Source organism: Trachypithecus francoisi, unplaced genomic scaffold, assembly GCF_009764315.1.
Source record: "Trachypithecus francoisi isolate TF-2019V2 unplaced genomic scaffold, Tfra_2.0 Lachesis_group11, whole genome shotgun sequence".
Lineage (NCBI taxonomy): Eukaryota > Metazoa > Chordata > Mammalia > Primates > Cercopithecidae > Trachypithecus > Trachypithecus francoisi.
The window spans coordinates 83,893,348-83,914,044 of NW_022681456.1; the positions used below are offsets into that span (position 1 = coordinate 83,893,348).

At 41.5% G+C, this 20,697-nt stretch overlaps 1 protein-coding gene across 13 annotated transcripts in view; it reads right to left on the minus strand.

Moving 5' to 3' along the window:
* The window catches only part of LARP4 (La ribonucleoprotein 4), an 86,203-nt gene that overhangs the window by 11,838 nt on the left and 53,668 nt on the right, over window positions 1–20,697 (minus strand). For 7 of the 13 annotated variants that reach the window (XM_033222106.1, XM_033222113.1, XM_033222102.1 and 4 more), the window contains 5 exons: window positions 16,247–16,459; window positions 15,499–15,602; window positions 8,572–8,784; window positions 7,306–7,354; window positions 2,834–2,995 (listed from right to left, as the gene is read on the minus strand). In XM_033222106.1, coding sequence (XP_033077997.1) covers window positions 2,834–2,995; window positions 7,306–7,354; window positions 8,572–8,784; window positions 15,499–15,602; window positions 16,247–16,459 — 741 coding nt within the window. Of the gene's footprint in view, window positions 1–2,833; window positions 2,996–7,305; window positions 7,355–8,567; window positions 8,785–15,498; window positions 15,603–16,246; window positions 16,460–20,697 lie in introns of those variants that run through there. The other 6 variants (XM_033222112.1, XM_033222114.1, XM_033222110.1 and 3 more) reach the window with 3 other exon arrangements.

Here is a 20,697-nt window from a genome sequence, read left to right on the forward strand (position 1 = left end):
CTCCTGGGCTCAAGCAATCCATTCACCTTGGACCCCCAAAGTGCTGGAATTATAGATATAAGCCAATGTGACTGGATATTTAATGTTTTTTTTTCTTTTTTTTGAGACAGAGTTTTGCTCTTGTCACCCAGGCTAGAGTGCAACGGTGCAATCTTGGCTCACTGCAACCTCCATTTCCTAGGTTCAAGTGATTCTCCTGCTTCAGCCTCCCGAGTAGCTGGGACTACAGGTGCGTGCCACCACGACCAGCTACCTTTTCTAATTTTAGTAGAGACGGGGTTTCACCATGTTGGCCAGGTTGGTTTCAAACTCCTGACCTCGTGATCCGCTTGCATTGGCCTCCCAAAGAGCGGGGATTACAGGTGTGAGCCACTGTGCCCAGCCTTTACATTTTTTAAAAAATAATATTTAGTCTGATTTTGGAAGGTGATAAAACATGGGGGGAAAAAGTGTATCTTAGTTATTGTGAAATAACTACTACATGTCACAATTTTTTTTTAAAGAAACAAGACAGTGGAATACCTTCAAAATTCCAAGGGAAAATGATTTCTAATAGAGAATCCAATATAGAAATAATCTACTGATCAATTTGAGAGCAGAAAAACATTTTCAGAATGCAAGAAATTTATACTTCATGACCATGGAAGATATGAACCACCCTAACATGGAAGAGTGAAAAAAAGAGTGAGGAAAAAAGGGAATTGATAAAGGAGAGTAAGGAAAATTGCCAGGGTGATGGTAAAGAGAAGGCCCAAGAACACAGCTATGCAGTAGGACAGAGAGTGCACACAAAAGGAGAAACAATCATAGTATATTATGTTTGAGTCTCAGCCATGAAAAAAATATGTAATACTTACAAAGGATGGGTGTTCTAGCATAACTAGCAACATTTTTTACTTTCTTAGAGATATAATTGATGATATCTTACATATAATGAAGTACAATGTATCAGGAGAATAAGAAAAGTGTGAGTATGTTGGTTTAAGAGACCTAAATCTTTAGCTTCAGAATGTGAAGCTAACAGACACTGCTGAAAACGGAAAAGCCAAGAGGTTACAATAAAAAGATGTTAATTAGGCAGGGCGCAGTGACTCACGCCTGTAATCCCAGCACTCTGGGAGGCTGAGATGGGTGGATCTCAAGTTCGGGAGATCAAGACCATCCTGGCTAACACTGTGAAACCCCATCTCTACTAAAAATACAAAAACAAAATTAGCTGGGTGTGGCGGCAGGCACCTGTAGTCCCAGCTACTCGGGAGGCTGAGGCGAGAGAATGGCGTGAACCCAGGAGGCGGAGCTTGCAGTGAGCAGATATCACACCACTGTACTCCAACCTGGGCTACAGAGCAAGACTCGTCTCAAAAAAAAAAAAAAAAAGATGTTAATTAGAAATACAGGGCTGGGTACAGTGGCTCACACTTGTAATCCCAGCACTTTAGGAGACCGAGGAGGGCGGGTTGTGAGGTCAGGAGTTTGAGACCAGCCTGGCCAACATGGAGAAACCCCGTCTCTACTAAAAATACAAAAATTAGCTGGGTGTGGTGTCTCATACCTATAATCCCAGCTACTAAGGAAGCTGAGGCAGGAGAATCGCTTGAACCCGGGAGGCAGAGGTTGTAGTCAGTAGAGATCGGCCACTGCATTCCAGCCTAGGTTACAGAGCAAAACTCCGCTCAAAAGGAAAAAAAAAAAATACAGAAAAAGCTAAGGAGCTGAAAGTAGTTGCAGGCTTTTCATTAAAAGCCTAGATATACTACAGACATGTACTGTTATAATAAAAAAAAAAATTGAATTAGAATAAAGGTAGAAAATGAGAAAAACTTGTGAGACATGAGGATTTCTGATATGGAGAGGTCTACACACCAAATAATCATAGGATGAGGTATCTCAGCCTCTAGACATCTACTTTCCATTATTTGAAAGAATTCATTTACATCACTAGTGAATTATAGGCACACAAACGGAAATGACACCTTCCATTTATCTTGCATTAATCAGTTATCAGTTCTACCAGGCTGAGTTGACTGATAGAAAGACATGCAAGGCTGGGCGTGGTGGCTCACGCTTATAATCCCAGCACTTTGGGAGGCCAAGATAGGCAGATGCTTGAGGTCAGGAGTTGGAGACCAGTCTGGCCAATGTGGCGAAACCCTATCTCTACTTAAAAAAAAAATACGAGGCCGAGCGCGGTGGCTCAAGCCTGTAATCCCAGCACTTTGGGAGGCCGAGACGGGCGGATCATGAGGTCAGGAGATCAAGACCATTCTGGCTAACACGGTGAAACCCCGTCTCTACTAAAAAAAATACAAAAATCTAGCCGGGCGAGGTGGCGGGCGCCTGTAGTCCCAGCTACTCCGGAGGCTGAGGCAGGAGAATGGCGTAAACCCGGGAGGCGGAGCTTGCAGTGAGCTGAGATCCGGCCACTGCACTCCAGCCCAGGCGACAGAGCGAGACTCCGTCTCAAAAAAAAAAAAAAAAAAAAAAAAAATGAAAGTTAGCTAGGTGTGGCTGTGCACACTGTACTCCCAGCTACTTGGGAGGTTGAGGCAGGAGAATCACTTGAATCTAGGAGGTAGAGGCTGCAGTCAGCTGAGATCATGTCTTTAAAAAAACAAAAAAAAGACATGCAAAAGCCAAGAAACATTTTATTGTCTTTGTGCAGCTTTATCATGAATCTTTTAAAAAACACTCTAAGTATGCTGAAAACTCCATAAATAAAAACTATGATAGAAATGTACACTAAGTGCAAGTAAAATTTTAAATAATAACACTGCAAATAAAGCCTAAATATGGTCTCATAAGGTGAGACTCATATTAGATGCTGGGTGTTTACCTTTTCTTTGTAGACACCTTTAACAACATCAGACATCCTATTCTCCAAAATGAGTTCACCTGGCATTCTTGATGAACTTCCAGGTAAAGGTGGAAAATTTGAGGCTAACAAGTCAAACTTTGGTGTTGGAGCCTTTGATTCAGCTGTTGAAGGATGAGGTCTCTAAAATGAACAAATAACAAAATAGGTCACATGGCTATCTCATTCTCTAATCCTGTGTCACTGAAGCTGAAAGCTGTGAGAAAAGAAAAAGAAGTAAATAAAACCTCTATAATGCACAGAACTGTATCCCTACATAAATTCTTGGTTTGACATCTCACTTGAGCTCTCATCAGTCTTTATCAATTCTACTTTTCTTTAGTCAGTTCTCTCACCTGTTTCTTTTGTAAACTTTGCCATACTCCTTAAGCCTTCTAACTAGCCTTCACTATTCATTTCATAATTTACTATGCCTTCTCAACAAAAATACCCACTTTACCTAAATTTGCTATCAACTATTTTTTTTTTTTTTTTGAGACAGGGTCTTGGTCTGTCACCAAGGCTGAAATGCAGTAACACAATCATAGCTCACTACAACCATGACTTCCTGGACTCAAGTAATCCTCCTGCCTTTTTTGCCTCTAGAGTAGCTGTGCACACCACCACACCGGGCTAAATTTTTATTTTTTGTTTTTTAGCAGTGACAAGGTTGATCACTTGAGCTTAAGTGATCCTCTCCCCTTGGCCTCTCAAAGTGCTGGGATTACAGGCTTAAGCAATTGTGCCCGACCATCACCATCTTTCTCCATCTATCTATCTCAAGAGAGAACAATATCCCTCCTCTATATAACGTATATGAAAAATCTCATGCTTCCCTCCTAATACCCTATATATCCTCTGACAAGCCTCTTACCTCTTACTTATCTCCTCCACTTTGTCATCACTCCACTAAAATTATTTTAGATGTCACCAATGCCTTCAACAACGCAAAACCTGACAGACCCTTTTTCCTGACCTCACATTTCCTGACCTACAGCATTTGGTGTGTTAATCATCCTTTCCTTGGGAACGCATTTTTCTCTTAGCTTCTGTGATACCTTTTTTGTTTTTTAGATTTGACAGACATGTGCTCTTTTTCCCCTGACCATCTCTAAAATTTTGATGGTTTCCATTTGGTTACTACTCTTTACTTCTCATATTCTCCTTGAGTGATGTCCACTATCCATGGCTTCAACTACTACCTTTATGCAAGCAACTGTTAAAACAATCTTTTTCACTTTTTGATGGCTGTATATCTCTGTAAATTTACCAAAATATCATTGAATTGTAGGTTTTAAATATTTTCAGCCTAGGCCTTTGCCTACAACCCAGATAACATTTGTCCATTAGCCATGTCCATTCAGATTTTGCTTGAATAAACAGTATGCTGAAAAATCTCATTTTTCAACCCAACACTGCTGCTTTATTCCCCTAAGTTCTGTATTAGACCACTTTCATCACTCTATGGAGAGTACTCTGCATGAGCTTATCACTCCAATTACTATGTGAAGGCTTACAAATCCAAAATCTTATTCCCAGCTAAGATCTCCCTCCTGCGTAAGAGCTCCTCTACCAAGACCTACCTACTGGAAGTCATGCCTGTTTCTTTTACTCCAATGTTTAAGTCCTCCATCATAACATTTACAACATACTGAATAAACCCCAAATCTAATTTCTATTTTTTTTTTTTTGAGATGGAGTCTTGCTCTGTCGCCCAGGCTGGAGTGCAGTGGCACAATCTCAGCTCATTGCAACCTCTGCCTCCTGGATTCAAGTGATTCTCCTGCCTCAGCCTCCTGAGTAGCTAGGACTACAGGCACCCACCACCACACCTGGCTAATTTTTGTATTTTTAGTAGAGACAGGGTTTCGCCATGTTGGCCAGGATGGTCTTGAAATCCTACCCTCAGGGAATCCACCCACCTGAGCCTCCCAAAGTACTGGGATTACAGGCGGGAGACACCATGCCTGGCCTGAGCCACCATGCAGGGTCTAATCTCTTATTCCAAATTGTTGAGGGCCACATGAGAAGTCATGTGGACTGCTGCAATGGAATATCAAAAAAGAACTGTTGAGCTGGGTGTAGTGGTTCATGCCTATAATCCCAGCACTTTGGGAGGCCGAGGCAGGTGGATCACCTGAGGTCAAGAGTTCAAGACCAGCCTGACCAACATGGTGAAACACTGTCTCTACTAAAATATAAAAATCAGCCAGGCATGGTGGCGAGCGCCTGTAATTCCAGCTACTTGGGAGACTGAGGCAGGAGAATCACTTGAATCCAGGAAGCAGAGGTTGCAGTGAATCGAGATCACACCACTGTACTCTAGCCTGGGCAACAAGAGCAAAACTCTGTCTCAAAAAAAAAAAGAATTGTTGGTCAGGCACGGTGGCTCACGCCTGTAATCCCAGCACTTTGGGAGGCCAAGGCAGGTGGATCACCTGAGGTCAGGAGTTTGAGACCAGCCTGGCCAACATGGTGAAACTCCGTCTCTGCTAAAAATATAAAAAATTAGTCAGACGTGGTGGCAGGTGACTGTAGTCGCAGCTACTCGGGAGGCTGAGGCAGGAGAACTGCTTGAACCAGGGAGTCAGAGGTTGCAGTGAGCTGAGATCGTGCCATGTGTACTCCAGCCTAGGTAACAAAAGTGAAACTTGGTCTCCCCCACCCCCCCAAAAAAAAAAGTTGCCTGAAGTTTCATGGTTGTGTATAATAAAGTTACAACACTGATTTAAGAGGTTCAGTATGGCCTAAAAACAATTCTAAGTTATAATGGAACATATTTTCTTCTTTGAAAATGGTTTTCTTCTCTCTTCCTCCTGCCATGTATTCACTGCGTGGTCCCCATTTGCCTTCAGCCATGATTGTAAGTTTACCAAGGCCTACCCAGAAGCTGGGCAGATGCCTGCATCATGCTTCCTGTACAGCCTGCAGAACTGTGAGCCAATTAAACCTCTTTTCTTTATGAATTATCCAGTCTCAAGTATTTCTTTCTAGCAATGTGAGACTGGCTTAAAGAAAATTGGTATTGAAGAGTAGAGCACTGCTAAAAGATAACTGAAAATGTGGAAGCAGTACTGGAACTGGGTAACAGGTAGAGGGTGGAAGAGTCTGGAGGGCTCAAAAGGATAGAAGATGAGGAACTTCCTAGACTGGCTTGGGAGCCTCTGACTCGATTTCAGAGGATGTACGGCATCCTCTGAAAAGAAACTTATACCAGTCTGGTATAAGTCTAGGCAGAAATCTGCTCCAGGGGCACAGTGCAGAGGGGAAATATGGGGCTGAGGCCCTCACAACACGCCTCCACTAGGGCACTGCATAGTGGCAGAAGAAGGCCACCGTCTTCCAGACTCCAAAACAGGCATGGGAAAGCCACAGGCATTCAAGTGGGCCCATAAGAGCAGCCTCCAGGGTTGATCCCTGCAAAGTCAGAGGGGTGGAGCTGCCTAAGGCCTTGGGAGCCCAACCCTTGTATCAGTGCAACCATAGAGTCAAAGGATATTATTTTATTATTTTTTGAGACAAAGTCTCACTTGGTTGCTCAGGCTGGAGTGCAGTGGCACAATCTTGGCTCACTGCAACCTCCATCTCCTGGGCTCAAGGGATCACCCTGCTTCAGCCTCCCAAGTAGCTGGGACCGCAGGCGTGTACCGTGGTGCCTGGTTTATTTTTTTAATTTTGTAGAGATGGGGTTTCACCATGCTGCCCAGGCTGGTATCCAACTCCTGAGCTCAAGTGATCTGTACATTTCAGCCTCACAAAGTGCTGACATTACAGACTTGAGTCGCCATGCCTGGCCAAAGGCAAGTATTTTGGAGCTTTAAGATGTCCTGACCATTCTGCTTGGTTTTGCACTTGCATGGGGCCTGTAGCCTCAAGTAATCCAACTGACTCAGCCTCCCAAAGAGCTGGGAAAACAGGCATGAGCCACGGTGTCCGACCCCACCTCTAGGGGAGGATCACTTAAGCCTGGGATGTCAAGGTTGCAGTGAGCCATGACTGTACCAGTGCACTTCAGCCTGGGCAACATAGCAAGACCCTTCCTCCTCTGCCTCTCCCTAGAAATCCTTAATCTTGCATCAAGCATGGTGGCTCAGGCCTGTAATTCCAGTGCCCTGGGAAATAGTAATATCCCGTGTCTTGGAAAAGAAAGAAGAAAGAAAAGGTAAGGAAAGTTAGAAAGACTTCGTGATTTTATTTAAAAATCACGTGAACACATTAATCTTCAAATAATTTTTTTAAGCAAGCAACACAAGTGAAACTCCATACTACATGTGTGCTAGAGGGTGGGTATGTGGGTAGTGGTGGTAAAAATCTCAGGGTTAAATTTAGGCTCTATACCTTTGCTGAAGGGTACAATCAAAAAAACAAAAACCCAGAAAGGAAAGACCAAAAGTCAATGCCATAGTAAATCACAGAAGAGAAAAAAGTCTGAATAAAAGTTTTAAAAAACTTACTGAGATCCTGTCATCTTCTCGTCGTCTTCGACCTCTGAAGAGAGTTCTCCTTTTAATAAGAAAAAGGTTGGGGTGGGGGGAGGAGAAGGGACAAGTCATAAGTTTCTTCAGATAGATACATTCTATCAAAGTCGTATACTTTTTTTTTTTTTTTTTTTTTTTTGAGACAGAGTCTCACTCTGTTGCCAGGCTGGAGTGCAGTGGTGCTATCTCGGCTCACTACAAACTCTGCCTCCCAGGTTCAAGCAATTCTCCTGCTCAGACTCCTGAGTAGCTGGAATTACACGCACACACCACCATGCCCAGCTAATCTTTGTATTTGTAGTAGAGACAGGGTTTCACCATGTTGGCCAGGATGGTCTCGATCTCCTGACCTCATGATCCGCCTGCCCCACCTCCCAAAGTGCTGGGATTACAGGCGTGAGCCACCATGCCCGGTCAGCTGTATAGTTGTTTTCTCTATTACTAAAAGATAATATATTATTCTGAGGTATCTTGAGCCAATTTACCAAAAACTTTACCTACTACCACACCATAAAGTAAGATGAGCTCATTTGTTAGTAGCAATCCCTTCAAACCAGAACCATACTATTATTTAATTAGGTAAGTTGGCAATATATAACCTCACCCCTATAGTTTATTTATATTTTTGAGACAGAGTCTTACTCTGTCACCCAGGCTGGAACGCAGTGGTGCAACCTTGCCCCACTGCAACCTCTGTCTCCTGAGTTCGGGTTCAAGTGATTCTCCTGCCTCAGCCTCCCGAGTAGCTGGGATTACAGGTGCCTGCCACCATGCCCACCTAATTTTTGTATTTCTTCATAGAGACAGGGTTTCACTATGTTGGCCAGGCTGGTCTTGAACTCCTACCCTCAGATGATCCTCCCACCTCAGCCTCCCAAAGTGTTGGGATTACAGGCATGAGGCACTGCACCCAGCCACTTCTATAGTTTAAAAGCTGGAAGACATTAAAACCATAAGGCAGATGGATATGTTAATTTTCTAAGCTATTCTTTCCTATATGAACTATAAGGAACTTCAGAATAACTTTATAAACCTCTGATTCAGAGATATATTCTACATGAGTACTCTATTTCTTTACAAAAAGCAACCAACTCATGTTCTGAAAATAACATATTTATTTAATATAACCACATACCAATAATTAAATTAAAACCAAACCAAACCAACCACTAGATCGTGTTCTTCAATTATTCAGAATGATCACACTATTATCAAAGATTTTCAGGTACCTTATTTCCTTACCTGCCCCTACCATAGTCCCCGTTCTGTTCCATCTGCAAAGTGGAAGTCTCCTTTTGAAGGTAAGTTTGCTCCTGATGACCAGTTACTGTAGGGTTATGCCGTTCAGTTGGAAGGTTTCTTGAACTAGATCTGTTCAACTGTCCATCCCCCAAGGATACAGAGCCCTCTGTTGAGTGTTCTGAACCACTGGATGACCTAAAATGAGGCTTCACACTACAGGAAATATAAAATAATATACATAAAGCAGTAAATCAAGACAGAAAAACAACTTTCCTCAGGTAAAAAATTGGCTCCTGTTGTACTGGGGTTTTCAAAAAATTTAACTTGAAAAGCATTATGTTGTAAAAGTGTAGCCCCTTCTACATCCCAGACATTATTTTAAAAAGTGAAGTAAATTTTTTTTTTGAGACAGAGTCTTGCTCTGTCACCCAGGCTGGAGTGCAGTGGCGCACGCATCTCGGCTTACTGCAAGCTCCGCCTCCTGGGTTCATGCCATTCTCCTGCCTCAGCCTCCCTAGTAGATGGGACTACAGGTGCTGGCCACTACATCCAGCTAATTTTTTGTATTTTGTTTAGTATAGATGGGGATTCACCATGTTAGCCAGGATGGTCTCGATCTCCCGACCTTGTAATACGTCCGCCTCAGCCTCCCAAAGTGCTGGGATTACAGGCGTGAGCCACCATGCCAGGCCAAAGTGAAGCAAATTTTACATTAAAAAATGTTGTGGGCTGGACGCAGTGGCTCACGCCTGTAATCTCAGCACTCTGGGAGGCTGAGGCAGGAGGACTGCTTGAACTCTGGGGTTCAACACCAGCTGGGACAACACAGCAAGACCCTATCACTGCAAAAAAAAATTAAAATGTGCAGCGGTATGTACCTATACTACTCCCAGCTACTTGGAAGGCTGAGGCAGAAGACTGCTTGGGCCCAGGAGTTTGAGGCTGCAACAAGCTATGATTGCACAACTGAATTCATGCACAGGCATCAGAGAAAATCTTATCTCTAAGATAGTAATATATATATTTTTTAAGTTGTGTTTGGAGAGACGCGAAAATCCAAAGTTCTTTGAAAGAAACTTACTTTTACTTCAATACTCAGAATTAGGATTTTAGCTAATGTCATCGGATGCACTCCTGACATGTTTAAATTAGCCAGGTTTAAGCTTATGAGTATATGCAATACATTCTTCTTCTTCCTTTTTTTTTTTTGGTGAGATGGAGTCTGTCTGTTGCCTGGGATGGAGTGCAGTAGTGCAATCTCAGCTCACTGCAACCTCCGCCTTCCAGGTGCAAGCTATTCTCTTGCCTCAGCCTCCCAAGCAGCTGGACTATAGGCATGAGCCACCACACCCGGCTAATTTTGTATTTTCAGTAGAGACAGGGTTTTGCCACCTTGGCCAGGCTGGTCTGGTCTTGAACTCCTGACCTCGTGATCCACCCACCATGGCTTCCCAAAGTGTCAGGATTACAGGCGTGAACCATCACATCTGGCCTATAACATGCATTTTTTTTTTTTTTTTTTTTGAGACGGAGTCTCGCTCTGTCGCCAGGCTGGAGTGTAGTGGTGCAATCTCAGGTCACTGCTAGCTCCGCCTCCCGGGTTCACGCCATTCTTCTGCCTCAGCCTCCCAAGTAGCTGGTACTACAGGCATGCATCTCCACACCTAGATAATTTTTGTATTTTTAGTAGAGATGGGGTTTCACCATGTTGGCCAGAATGGTCTCCATCTCCTGACCTCATGATCCACCCAGCTCAGCCTCCCACAATGCTGGGATTACAGGTGTGAGCCATCACACCCAGCCCACTATGCATTCTTAATGGAAGCAAAACCATGCTAAATGGGAGTAAAAATGGGGGGTGAGGGAAGGGCAAAAAGTAATGATTTTATGTATAAAGCACAGATACATATATTACAGACATACAGATATACAATCATCTGTAGTATTAAATTTTCACAGGAGGAAAATGTCTAAAAAGGTTGTTTAGGGGAGTAATAATGAAGAGAGTAAGAAATACTGGAATATAATTAAAAAATCCTAGCCTCAGCCGGGCACAGTGGCTCACACCTATAATCCTAGAACTTTGGGAGGTGGAAGCGGGTGGATCACCTGAGGTCAGGAGTTTGAGACCAGCCTGGCTAACATGGTGAAAACCCATCTCTACTAAAAATACAAAAATTAGCCATGCGTGGTGGCACACACCTCAAATCCCAGCTACTCAGGAGGCTGAGGCAGGAGAATCTTTTGAACCCAGGAGGCGGAGGTTGCAGTGAGCCAAGATCACACCATTGCACTCCAGCCTAGGAAATAAGAGCAAAACTGTCTCAAAAAACAAAACAAAACAAAACAAACAAACAAACAAAACCTAGCATCTTACTAAGCATGCATCACCAAATGAGATTTGTCGAAAGATCCACATGTAGGACAGCAAACTAGGAAAATACAGCAATGCACCCAATAGCATGGCATGACTGCATGAATTAAGGTATGCAATGTGGTTAAACAAACCAACCTGCTTCTAACAAAGGGAGTTTTTATCTCGGATGATGGGTATAAGCACCCAACTTCCTAAAAGCTTACAAGCAGATGAAGCTAAGGTCGACTAATAGAAAAATAATGCAATTTAATCAGTAGCAAGAACATCTATAGCAGCAAAAACACCTAAAAACTCAAGCAACTGAGTATCTTGGCTCTACAGATTAAGAAGAGTGAGATTTATGTTTGGCCCATTATTTGCAGTTTATATATCCCAGTTTTTGTAATCTATTTTCATAGTTATAAACCAACAATATTAATCACATGTTGCCAATTCCTGACTCTAGGAATAGGGATTGAAAACTTCTTGAATAATTATAACCCCACCAAGTAAATGTAAATTCCCACAGCATCTCTAGCTATCCTTCTTTATTCTTGACGGACCATAAATAATTAACACTATTAACACTTAAAGTAGGTGGGTGTGGTGGCTCATGCCTGTAATCCCAGCACTTTGGGGGCCAAGGTGGGTTGATCATGAGGTTAAGAGATCGAGACCATCCTGGCCAACATGGTGAAACCCTGTCTCTAACTAAAAATACAAAAACAAACAAAAACAAAAACAAACAAAGATAAAATTATCAGGCTGGGCGCAGTGGGCTCAGTGGCTCGTATCTGTAAGTAACCACAGCACTTGAAGAGGCTGAGGTAAGAGGATCATTTGAGCCTAGGAGTTTGAGACCAGTCTGTGCAACATGGTAAAATCCTATCTCTACAAAAAAAAATATAAAACTTAGCTAGGCATGGTGGTATGCACCTGTAGTCCCAGCTACTAGGAAGGCTGAGGTGGAGAATTGATTGAGCCTGGGAGATCAAAACTATAGTGAGCCATGATCATGTTACTGTACTACAGCCTGGGTGACAGGGCAAAACACTGTCTTAAAAAAAAAAAAAAGAAGTTGGGTTGAGTTTCACATAACATGACACTTTTCCATAAAATTACTTTATATTACAAACTAGATTTCTTAAATAGCAATAAAAATAGTATGTCACCTAACAAAAAAATATTTTTTTTTTCTTGAGAAAGGTCTAGCTGTGTCACCCAGGCTGGAGCGAGGTGGTGCAATCTCGGCTCATTACAACCTCTACCTCCTGGGCTGAAGCTATCTTCCTACCTCAGTCTCCTGAGTAGCAGGGACTACAGGTGCACACCAGTATGCTTGGCTAATTTTTATATTGTCAGTAGAGACGGGGTTTCACTCTGTTGCCTAGGTTGGTCTCCAACTCATGAGCACAAGTGATCTGCCTGTCTTGGCTTCTCAATGTGTGGGGAATATAGGCATGTGCCACCCCACTGGCCACAAAAAGTAATTTTAAAAATACTTAGGCCGGGTGTGGTGGCTCACGCCTATAATGCCAGCACTCTGGGAGACCAAGGTGAGTGGATCACCTGAGGTCAGGAGTTCAAGACCAGCCTGGCTAACATGGTGAAACCCAGTTTTTATTAAAATACAAAAAATTAGCTGGGTGTAGTGGCATGTGCCTGTAATCCCAGCTACTTGGAAGGCTAAGGCAGAAGCATCACTTGAACACAGGATGCGGAGGTTACAGTGAGCCGAGATCGCACCATTGCACTTCAACCTGGACAAAGAGAGCAAAACTCCATCTTATTTATAAACAACAACAACAAAAAAGCTGAGTTTGCTGGCTCATGCCTGTACAACACTTTGGGAGGCCAAGGTGGGTGGATCACGAGGTCAAGAGATTGAGACCATCCTGGCCAACATGATGAAACCCCATCTTTACTAAAAATACAAAAATTAGCTGGCACATGCCTGTAGTCCCAGCTACTCGGAAGGCTGAGGCCGGAGAATCGCTTGAACTCAGGAAGCAGAGGTTGCAGTGAGCCGAGATCTCACCACTATGCTACAGCCTGGTGACAGAGCAAGACTCTGTCTCCAAAAAAAAAAAAAAAAAAAAAATGTATATTACCCATTACATCTGAAAGTGAACTGACATGATAGATATGCTATTTGCATGTATTTAGAAAATGTCCTTCATCCAACTTTCACACATTTCAATATGCTTAAGGAACAACTTACTACATTTATATAGCCCTCAGATCTCATAATCTTACCCTTCACTGAGAGGGACTTACAATCTCGATCCAGGCAAAAGAGAGAAAGAATGAAGAAAGAAAGAAGTGATAAAAGACAGAAAATAGAGGTAAAGTGAAAGAAAGATAAAGTATGAAAGGTAGAAAAATGCCTGGATTTCTGAAAGTTAGTCCTACTCTCTCTAAGAAGGAATAGTGATCATCACTGGGCTGTCACAAGTTAATACAAAAATTGCAAAAGGCTCTCTAAAAATGACTTTGTCCTTGGCTGTTGATACTACTAATAATAAAGGTCCGGCAGTGGTCACTTTTTAGAAGCAAGAAGGAAACAAGGATTCGGGTTGCTGGTCCAGAAGGTCTTTATTTGCATTTTTACAAAAAGTGTTCACTTATTATTTCTGTAATTAAAAATTACTAACCTGTATTGGTCAAATATATGGAAAAGAACTGTACACAAGTAGTTTTAAGTAACATGCAAAAATGTACCAAACACACCGTGTATTTTCAAAACCATAGGTATACTTCCTTATAAGTAAAGATAACTTGACTGTCATTCCTGGTTTTCTTACTATAATTTCATCCCTGTCACCAAAAAGGTACAACGGATAAAAGATAACAATAAAGAAATAACCATGGAGCTATCTAAAGTATTTTAGAGTTAAGCAACTGCAAATATCAGTACCTTTATTCTTCAGACGGGGGGAGCAGGGAAGGGTGAGAGCAGGTGGCGGCAGGGAATAACAGAGTCTCGCTGTCACCCAGGCTGGAGTGCAGTGGTGTAATCTCAGTTCACTGCAACCTCTGCTTCTCAGGCTCAAGCAATTCTCATTCCTCAGCCTCCTGAGTAGTTGGGACTTCAGGCGTGCACTATACCACCACATCCAGCTAATTCTTGTATTTTTGGTAAAGATGGTGTTTTATCATGTTGCCTAGGTTGCTCTTGAACTCCTGAGCTCAGGTGATCCACGCACCTCAGCCTGTGTTTATTCTTAGTACTAAAATTTTTCTAACACTTGAAAATGATCTTCAATTGCTTTAACCAATTGTGTCTGTTAAGAGTAGTCCAAAAACTCTGACTATTAAAGGGTAGTACATAATGTTTCCAGTGAGAAGAATATTTTTTCATTCTGTTGGGGCTCATTTCTCCAGTAAAACAAGTTTCAGAAAAGCCTGTCAAAAAAGGACTAAGTTCCTAGAAGTCATCTTGGAAAAACATACTCCAGATGATCTCCTTTCCAAAAAGAAATAATTAGGAGAATCGAATCTGGCAAAAGACTGAGTGTCACTGAATATAAACTATTAGGAAAAACCCTCAAAAACCAAGAGTCTCACAAAACAGCAAATGAGAAATAACAAATGTGAAACTATTAAATACATCAAAATGACTATATATCAGTCCTTTATTCTTTGGTTACTTATACTCTGTTAAAAAACATAGTATCGTGCCTGTAATCCTAGCAGTCTGGGAGGTCAAGGTGGGAGGACTGCTTTGAGCCCGAGTTCAAGACCAGTCCCAGGCAACATAAGCAGACCCCGTCTCTACCCCCAAAACAACAACAACAAGAAGCCATAACATACACCAAATATTGAGATTATCTGTTGATGTTTACATAAAGTAAAATACCTCAGACGTACATGTCAATCTTTGTTATGATAGCATATAGTTTCTATGATTCTTAATAATTTATCCTGAACCTAGTGCTTTAAGTACGGGCTTTGGAGTTGAACTGCCTAGGTTCAAATCTTAGCTCTACCAATTACGAGCTGCGTGTTCTCAGACATGATATTTTATATCTCAATTTCCTTATCTGTAAAGTAGACATAAGCACACCTATAAAGGGTTCTGAAAAAAGTAACTGATAAAATATGTAAAATCCTTAGGAACAGAGTTTGTGATATTAAATGTGCAATAAATGTTAGCTACTGTCTGCTATGCACTATAGTTCTTGGATGTCATTTCAAAAATCCTTTAAAAACCTAAATAACATACATCCCAACATCTATTCTTCAAAGAATTCTCTAAAATGCTACCCATTTAACATACTAAATGGAAATTAGTCAGCAGATTTGTCAGAGACTGCTGTCATGAAATAAGTTTTCTATTCTCTTTATTAAAAAAAAAAATCTGAGTCCCAAGTCTGTTAGTAGCATTACCAACTCTAAGGTCAAAGTGTTTTTATGAATTCTAGATTAAACTGTTCACATACATTTAGTAAAAACAAAACAAAAAAGCCACCAAACCTTTTTACTGAGCCTGACAATAAGCATTGCTATTAATGTCTTAAGATCCATTAGGAATTGTTTAAAATACATTACAGCTATGGTTTTTATCTTACCGATTTTTTTGGAATGGTCGACCCATATTCATAGCAGCAACATTTGTTTTATAAGATCCTGGCGAATTAAAGCCATTCACAAAACTACCATTGGGAAAGGGAGCCTAGAAGAAAATGTATGTTTAAACAATATTAATGGTAAAGGTAAAACCTGGTGTGAGGGTCACAAGAACCTTAATGAGCTTATGAATTTATCTTTTGCAAGCCAAAAATATCTTAAAATATTTTACTGATTCACTTCTGCAATATTCACTTCAAATGCCACTGGATTTATGAACAATAATTCATAACTTAATAAAGAATGTTCTGGTCTGACATTTCGCAACATTAAAATGCATTTAAAACCACGCAAACCTTATCCAGTCTCTTCTTTCAATTCACTCAGCAAATTTTATGGAATAAAATTATGCACTCTAATAGCTCAACTCTTAGTCATATGCATTTATTTGGTATGGAAAATTAGATATCCATATCACTGTTTAAAAGCCAAAAAGTGGCCGGGCATAGTGGCTCACGCCTGTAATCCTAGCATTCTGGGAGGCCAAGGCGGGTGGACTGCCTGAGCACAGGAGTTCAAGACCAGCCTGAGCAACACAGCAAAACTCCATCTCTACAAAAAATATAAAAATAAAATAAAAGCCAAAAAGTCATCAATTCAACATAAATGAGTTCCCACTCCAACTGATTTCTTCAAATTTCAGCTCAAATTAAAAATATTATTATATTTTATTATAAGGATCTCACTTACCAGTGGTGTTTCAAAGTAAGGTGTAGGATTTGGAGACCAAGACTGAGGCACAATACTATAGACCGAGTACTGTTGGTGAGGATTATATACAGGCTGCATAAAGACTGGGGAGGCATACTGTGCTTGAGTTTGAATGGGCTGACTATAGATACTAGAATCCATTAATCGATAACCATTCTTAGCAAAAAATGTATTGATGGCTTTTATCCTTGCCTAGAAGAGGAACACATTATAGCAACAAAGAATTAAGTGGATATTTTTAAAAATACATTTAATTTACATTTTAACATATATTTTACATGACTATACTATTTCTGCCTAAGGTAGAATCAGTAGAACAAAAGAAAAGAAAATGACAGCTTTAATTAATCATTAATAAAAATGTTTTCATGGTATAAAAACCATAGTAAACAAGGTAAAACCCCCCACCACAAACACATGTCAAAATAACCAGGTGTGCTGCCTCACACCTGTAACCCAAGCACTTTCAGAGGCCAAGAGGGTAGGATTGCATGAGCCCAGGAGTTCAACGCCATCCTGGGTACCACAGCGAGATCCATCTCTTACAAGAAAAAAAAAAAAGCTGGGCATGGTGGTGTGCAACCTGTAGTCCTAGCTGCTTGGGAGGCAGAGTGGGGAGGACTGCTTGAGCCAAGGAGTTGGAAGTTGCAGTGAGCTACAATCGCACCACCACACTCCAGCCTGGGCAACAGAATGAGACCCTGTCTCTAAACAACAACAAGCAGAATAAAAACCTCCCAAAAAACTAAGTCAAAATAGTAAATTGGAGCTCATCACAGGCAAGGGCACTAGTATCTCTAATATACGAATTGTAAAAACAGACATGAAAAGGCCCAACAATGCTATAGAAAAAAGGGTTAGAGAAATGAACAGTGTTCACAAAACAAAAAAGGCAAATGGCTCTTAAACATATGAAAGAGATGCTAAACTCACTCATAAAAGAAATGCAGGCATATGTAAAAATGTTCAAAATCACTAATCATCAAAGAAATGTTAAGCTGAACTCACAAGAGAGCATCTCACATCTATTAAAATGGGTGTAACAAAAAAAAAATAAGTGTTAGAGAAGATGTGGAGAAAGGGAACCTTTGTACACTGTTGCTGGGAAGGTAAATTCATATAGCCATTATGGAAACTAGTATGGAGGTTCCTCAAAAAGTTAAAAATAGGCCAGGCACAGTGGCTTGCGCCTGTAATCCCAGCACTTTTGAGAGGCCGAGGCAGGCAAAGCACTTGAGGTTGGGAGTTCCAGACCAGCCTGGCCAACATGGTGAAACCCTGTCTCTACTAAAAACACAAAAATCAGCTGGGCATGGTGGCACACGCCTGTAATCCCAGCTACTTGGGAGGATGAGATTGCAGTGAGCTGAAATTGTGCCACTGCACTCCAGCCTGGGCAACAGAGCGAGACTCTGGGTCAAAAAAAAGTTAAAAATAGAAGTACCATATGATCCAACAATCCTATGTATATCCAAAGGAAGTGAAATTAGTATGCTGAAGGGTATCTGCACTACTGTCTGTGTTGCAGCATTACTTATAGTGGCTAACATATGGAAACAACCCAGTGTCCAGAGCAAATGAATGGAGAAAACGTGCTGTACACACCCACTGGAATACCATTCAGTTTTTTTTTTTTTTGAGACAGAGTCTTACTCTGTCACCCAGGCTGGAGTGCAGTGATGTGATCTTGGCTCATTGCAACCTCCGCCTCCCAGGTTCTAGCAATTCTCCTGCCTCAGCCTCCTGAGTAGCTGGAATTACAGGTGCATGCGGCCATGCCTGGCAAATTTTTTTGCATTGTTAGTAGAGACAGAGTTTCGTTGTGTTGCCCAGGCTGGTCTGGAACTCCTGAGCTCAGGCAATCCACCTGCCTCAGCCTCCCAAAGTGCTAAGATTATAGGCATGAGCCACTGTGCCCAGCCTCGATTTTCGTATTTTTACTAGATATGGGGTTTCACCATGTTGGCCAGGCTGGTCTTGAATTCCTGACCTCGGGTGATCTGCCTGCCTCGGCCTCCCTTGGCCTCCCAAAGTGCTGGGATTACAGACATCAGCCACTGTGCCCAGACGCATTCAGTCTTAAATAAGGAAATCCTGTCATCTGTCACAACCTGAATGAACCTAGAAGACATTATGCTAAGCGAAATAGGGCAGGCACATAAAGACAAACACTGCATGATCTCACTTGTATTTGAAATCTAACAAGGTGGAACTCATAGAGACAGTATAATAGTGGTTACCATAAGCCAGGGATGGGGGAAGGGAGGGACTGGGGAAATGTTTCACAGGGTATAAAGTTTCTGTTAGTAGAAGTAAGTTCTGGAGAGCAGGGTGATGACAGTTAATAATAATGTATTATATAATTCAAAATTACTTACTTTAAATGTTCACAATACCCAAAAAGCATGTATACAATTTTGTTTGCCAATTATACAATAACTTAATAAAGCTATGGGAAAAAAATATACCCACATGACTACTCACTAATTGTAATAGGTGAGGAAACCTATGGGCGCCAGAAGCAACTCAACAGTCCATCAACGGTTGAATACAACATGTACATCCAAACAACTGAGTATCATAAACATAAAAAAAAATGAAAGAATGATCTAGACACCATTATGAAGTGACTTCCAGAATACACTATTAAGTAAAAAAAAAAAAACAAAAAAGGCAACCAGGCGCACTGCCTCATGCCTGTAATCCTAGCACTTTGGGAGGCCAAGACAGGTGGATTACTTGAGGTCAGGAGTCGAGACCAACCTGGCCAACATGGTGAAATCCCATCTCTACTAAAAAAATACAAAAAATTAGCTGGGTGTGGTGGTGTGCACCTGTAATCCCAGCTACTCATGAGGTTGAAGCAGGAGAGTTGCTTGAACCCAGGAGGCAGATTTTTTTTCAGAGATTTTCATATGGGAAAAAGGAGAAACAGACAGAAGGCAGAAGAAAGGAAAATCATACAGCCTGAATTTAAATTGTAAGCATCAGTACAAACCTATATTTTGTCTTAAAACATAAAAACTAAACAGCTCTGTCTAAAAAAGCTTAGAAACAATGACAAAACCAGTCAACACAAATACTACTTGTGTCTAGGTAGTGGTCCACAAAATACCATTTCCCCATAAAGTAGCCTAAGGACTTAAAAGAACTGGTTGACTCCAGGCCTTTGGCATGAAATGTGCAAGAGCCTGGAACATCTTGACAAACTGCACAGCAAGGTAACCAGTAAAGACTGCTATGGCTGGCTGGGCGCAGTGGCTCACACCTGTAAACCTAGCACTTTGGGAGGCCAAGACAGGTGGATTACTTGAGGTCAGGAGTCGAGACCAACCTGGCCAACATGGTGAAATCCCATCTCTACTAAAAAAATACAAAAAATTAGCTGGGTGTGGTGGTGTGCACCTGTAATCCCAGCTACTCATGAGGTTGAAGCAGGAGAGTTGCTTGAACCCAGGAGGCAGATTTTTTTTCAGAGATTTTCATATGGGAAAAAGGAGAAACAGACAGAAGGCAGAAGAAAGGAAAATCATACAGCCTGAATTTAAATTGTAAGCATCAGTACAAACCTATATTTTGTCTTAAAACATAAAAACTAAACAGCTCTGTCTAAAAAAGCTTAGAAACAATGACAAAACCAGTCAACACAAATACTACTTGTGTCTAGGTAGTGGTCCACAAAATACCATTTCCCCATAAAGTAGCCTAAGGACTTAAAAGAACTGGTTGACTCCAGGCCTTTGGCATGAAATGTGCAAGAGCCTGGAACATCTTGACAAACTGCACAGCAAGGTAACCAGTAAAGACTGCTATGGCTGGCTGGGCGCAGTGGCTCACACCTGTAAACCTAGCACTTTGGGAGGCTGAGGCGGGCTGATCACATGGTCAGATCAAGACCATCCTGGCCAACATGGTGAAACCACTTCTCTAGTAAAAATACAAAAAATTAGCTGGGTATGGTGGCGTGCACCTGTAGTCCCAGCTACTCAGGAGGCTGAGGCAGGGGAATCACTTGTGCCCGGAAGACGGAGGTTGCAGTGAGCTGAGATCATGCCACTGCACTTCAGTCTGGCAAGAGAGCGAAACTCCATCTCAAAAAAAAAAAAAAAAGATTGCTATGGCTGCGTAGCAAAAGGTCTCAGGAGTCAATTCAGAGGCCAAAATCAACATGAACAGTAAATACCCTAAATACATTTAAATATTCAAAACCAAAAACAGTTAAAAATCGGCTAAAAAATCAACACTTTTAAAAACTGGTAATAAAAGCTAGAATCAAGCATGTAACATGGATTTCACATAGAACCTGTAACTCAGGGTAATGAAGACGAGTATGAGTTTCTAATAAATGAAAAATAGATAAATACCACAATTTTAGCAGTCTCTAATGAATTAACAGACCAATGAGCATACCAGCTAGCTTTTGTATCCTC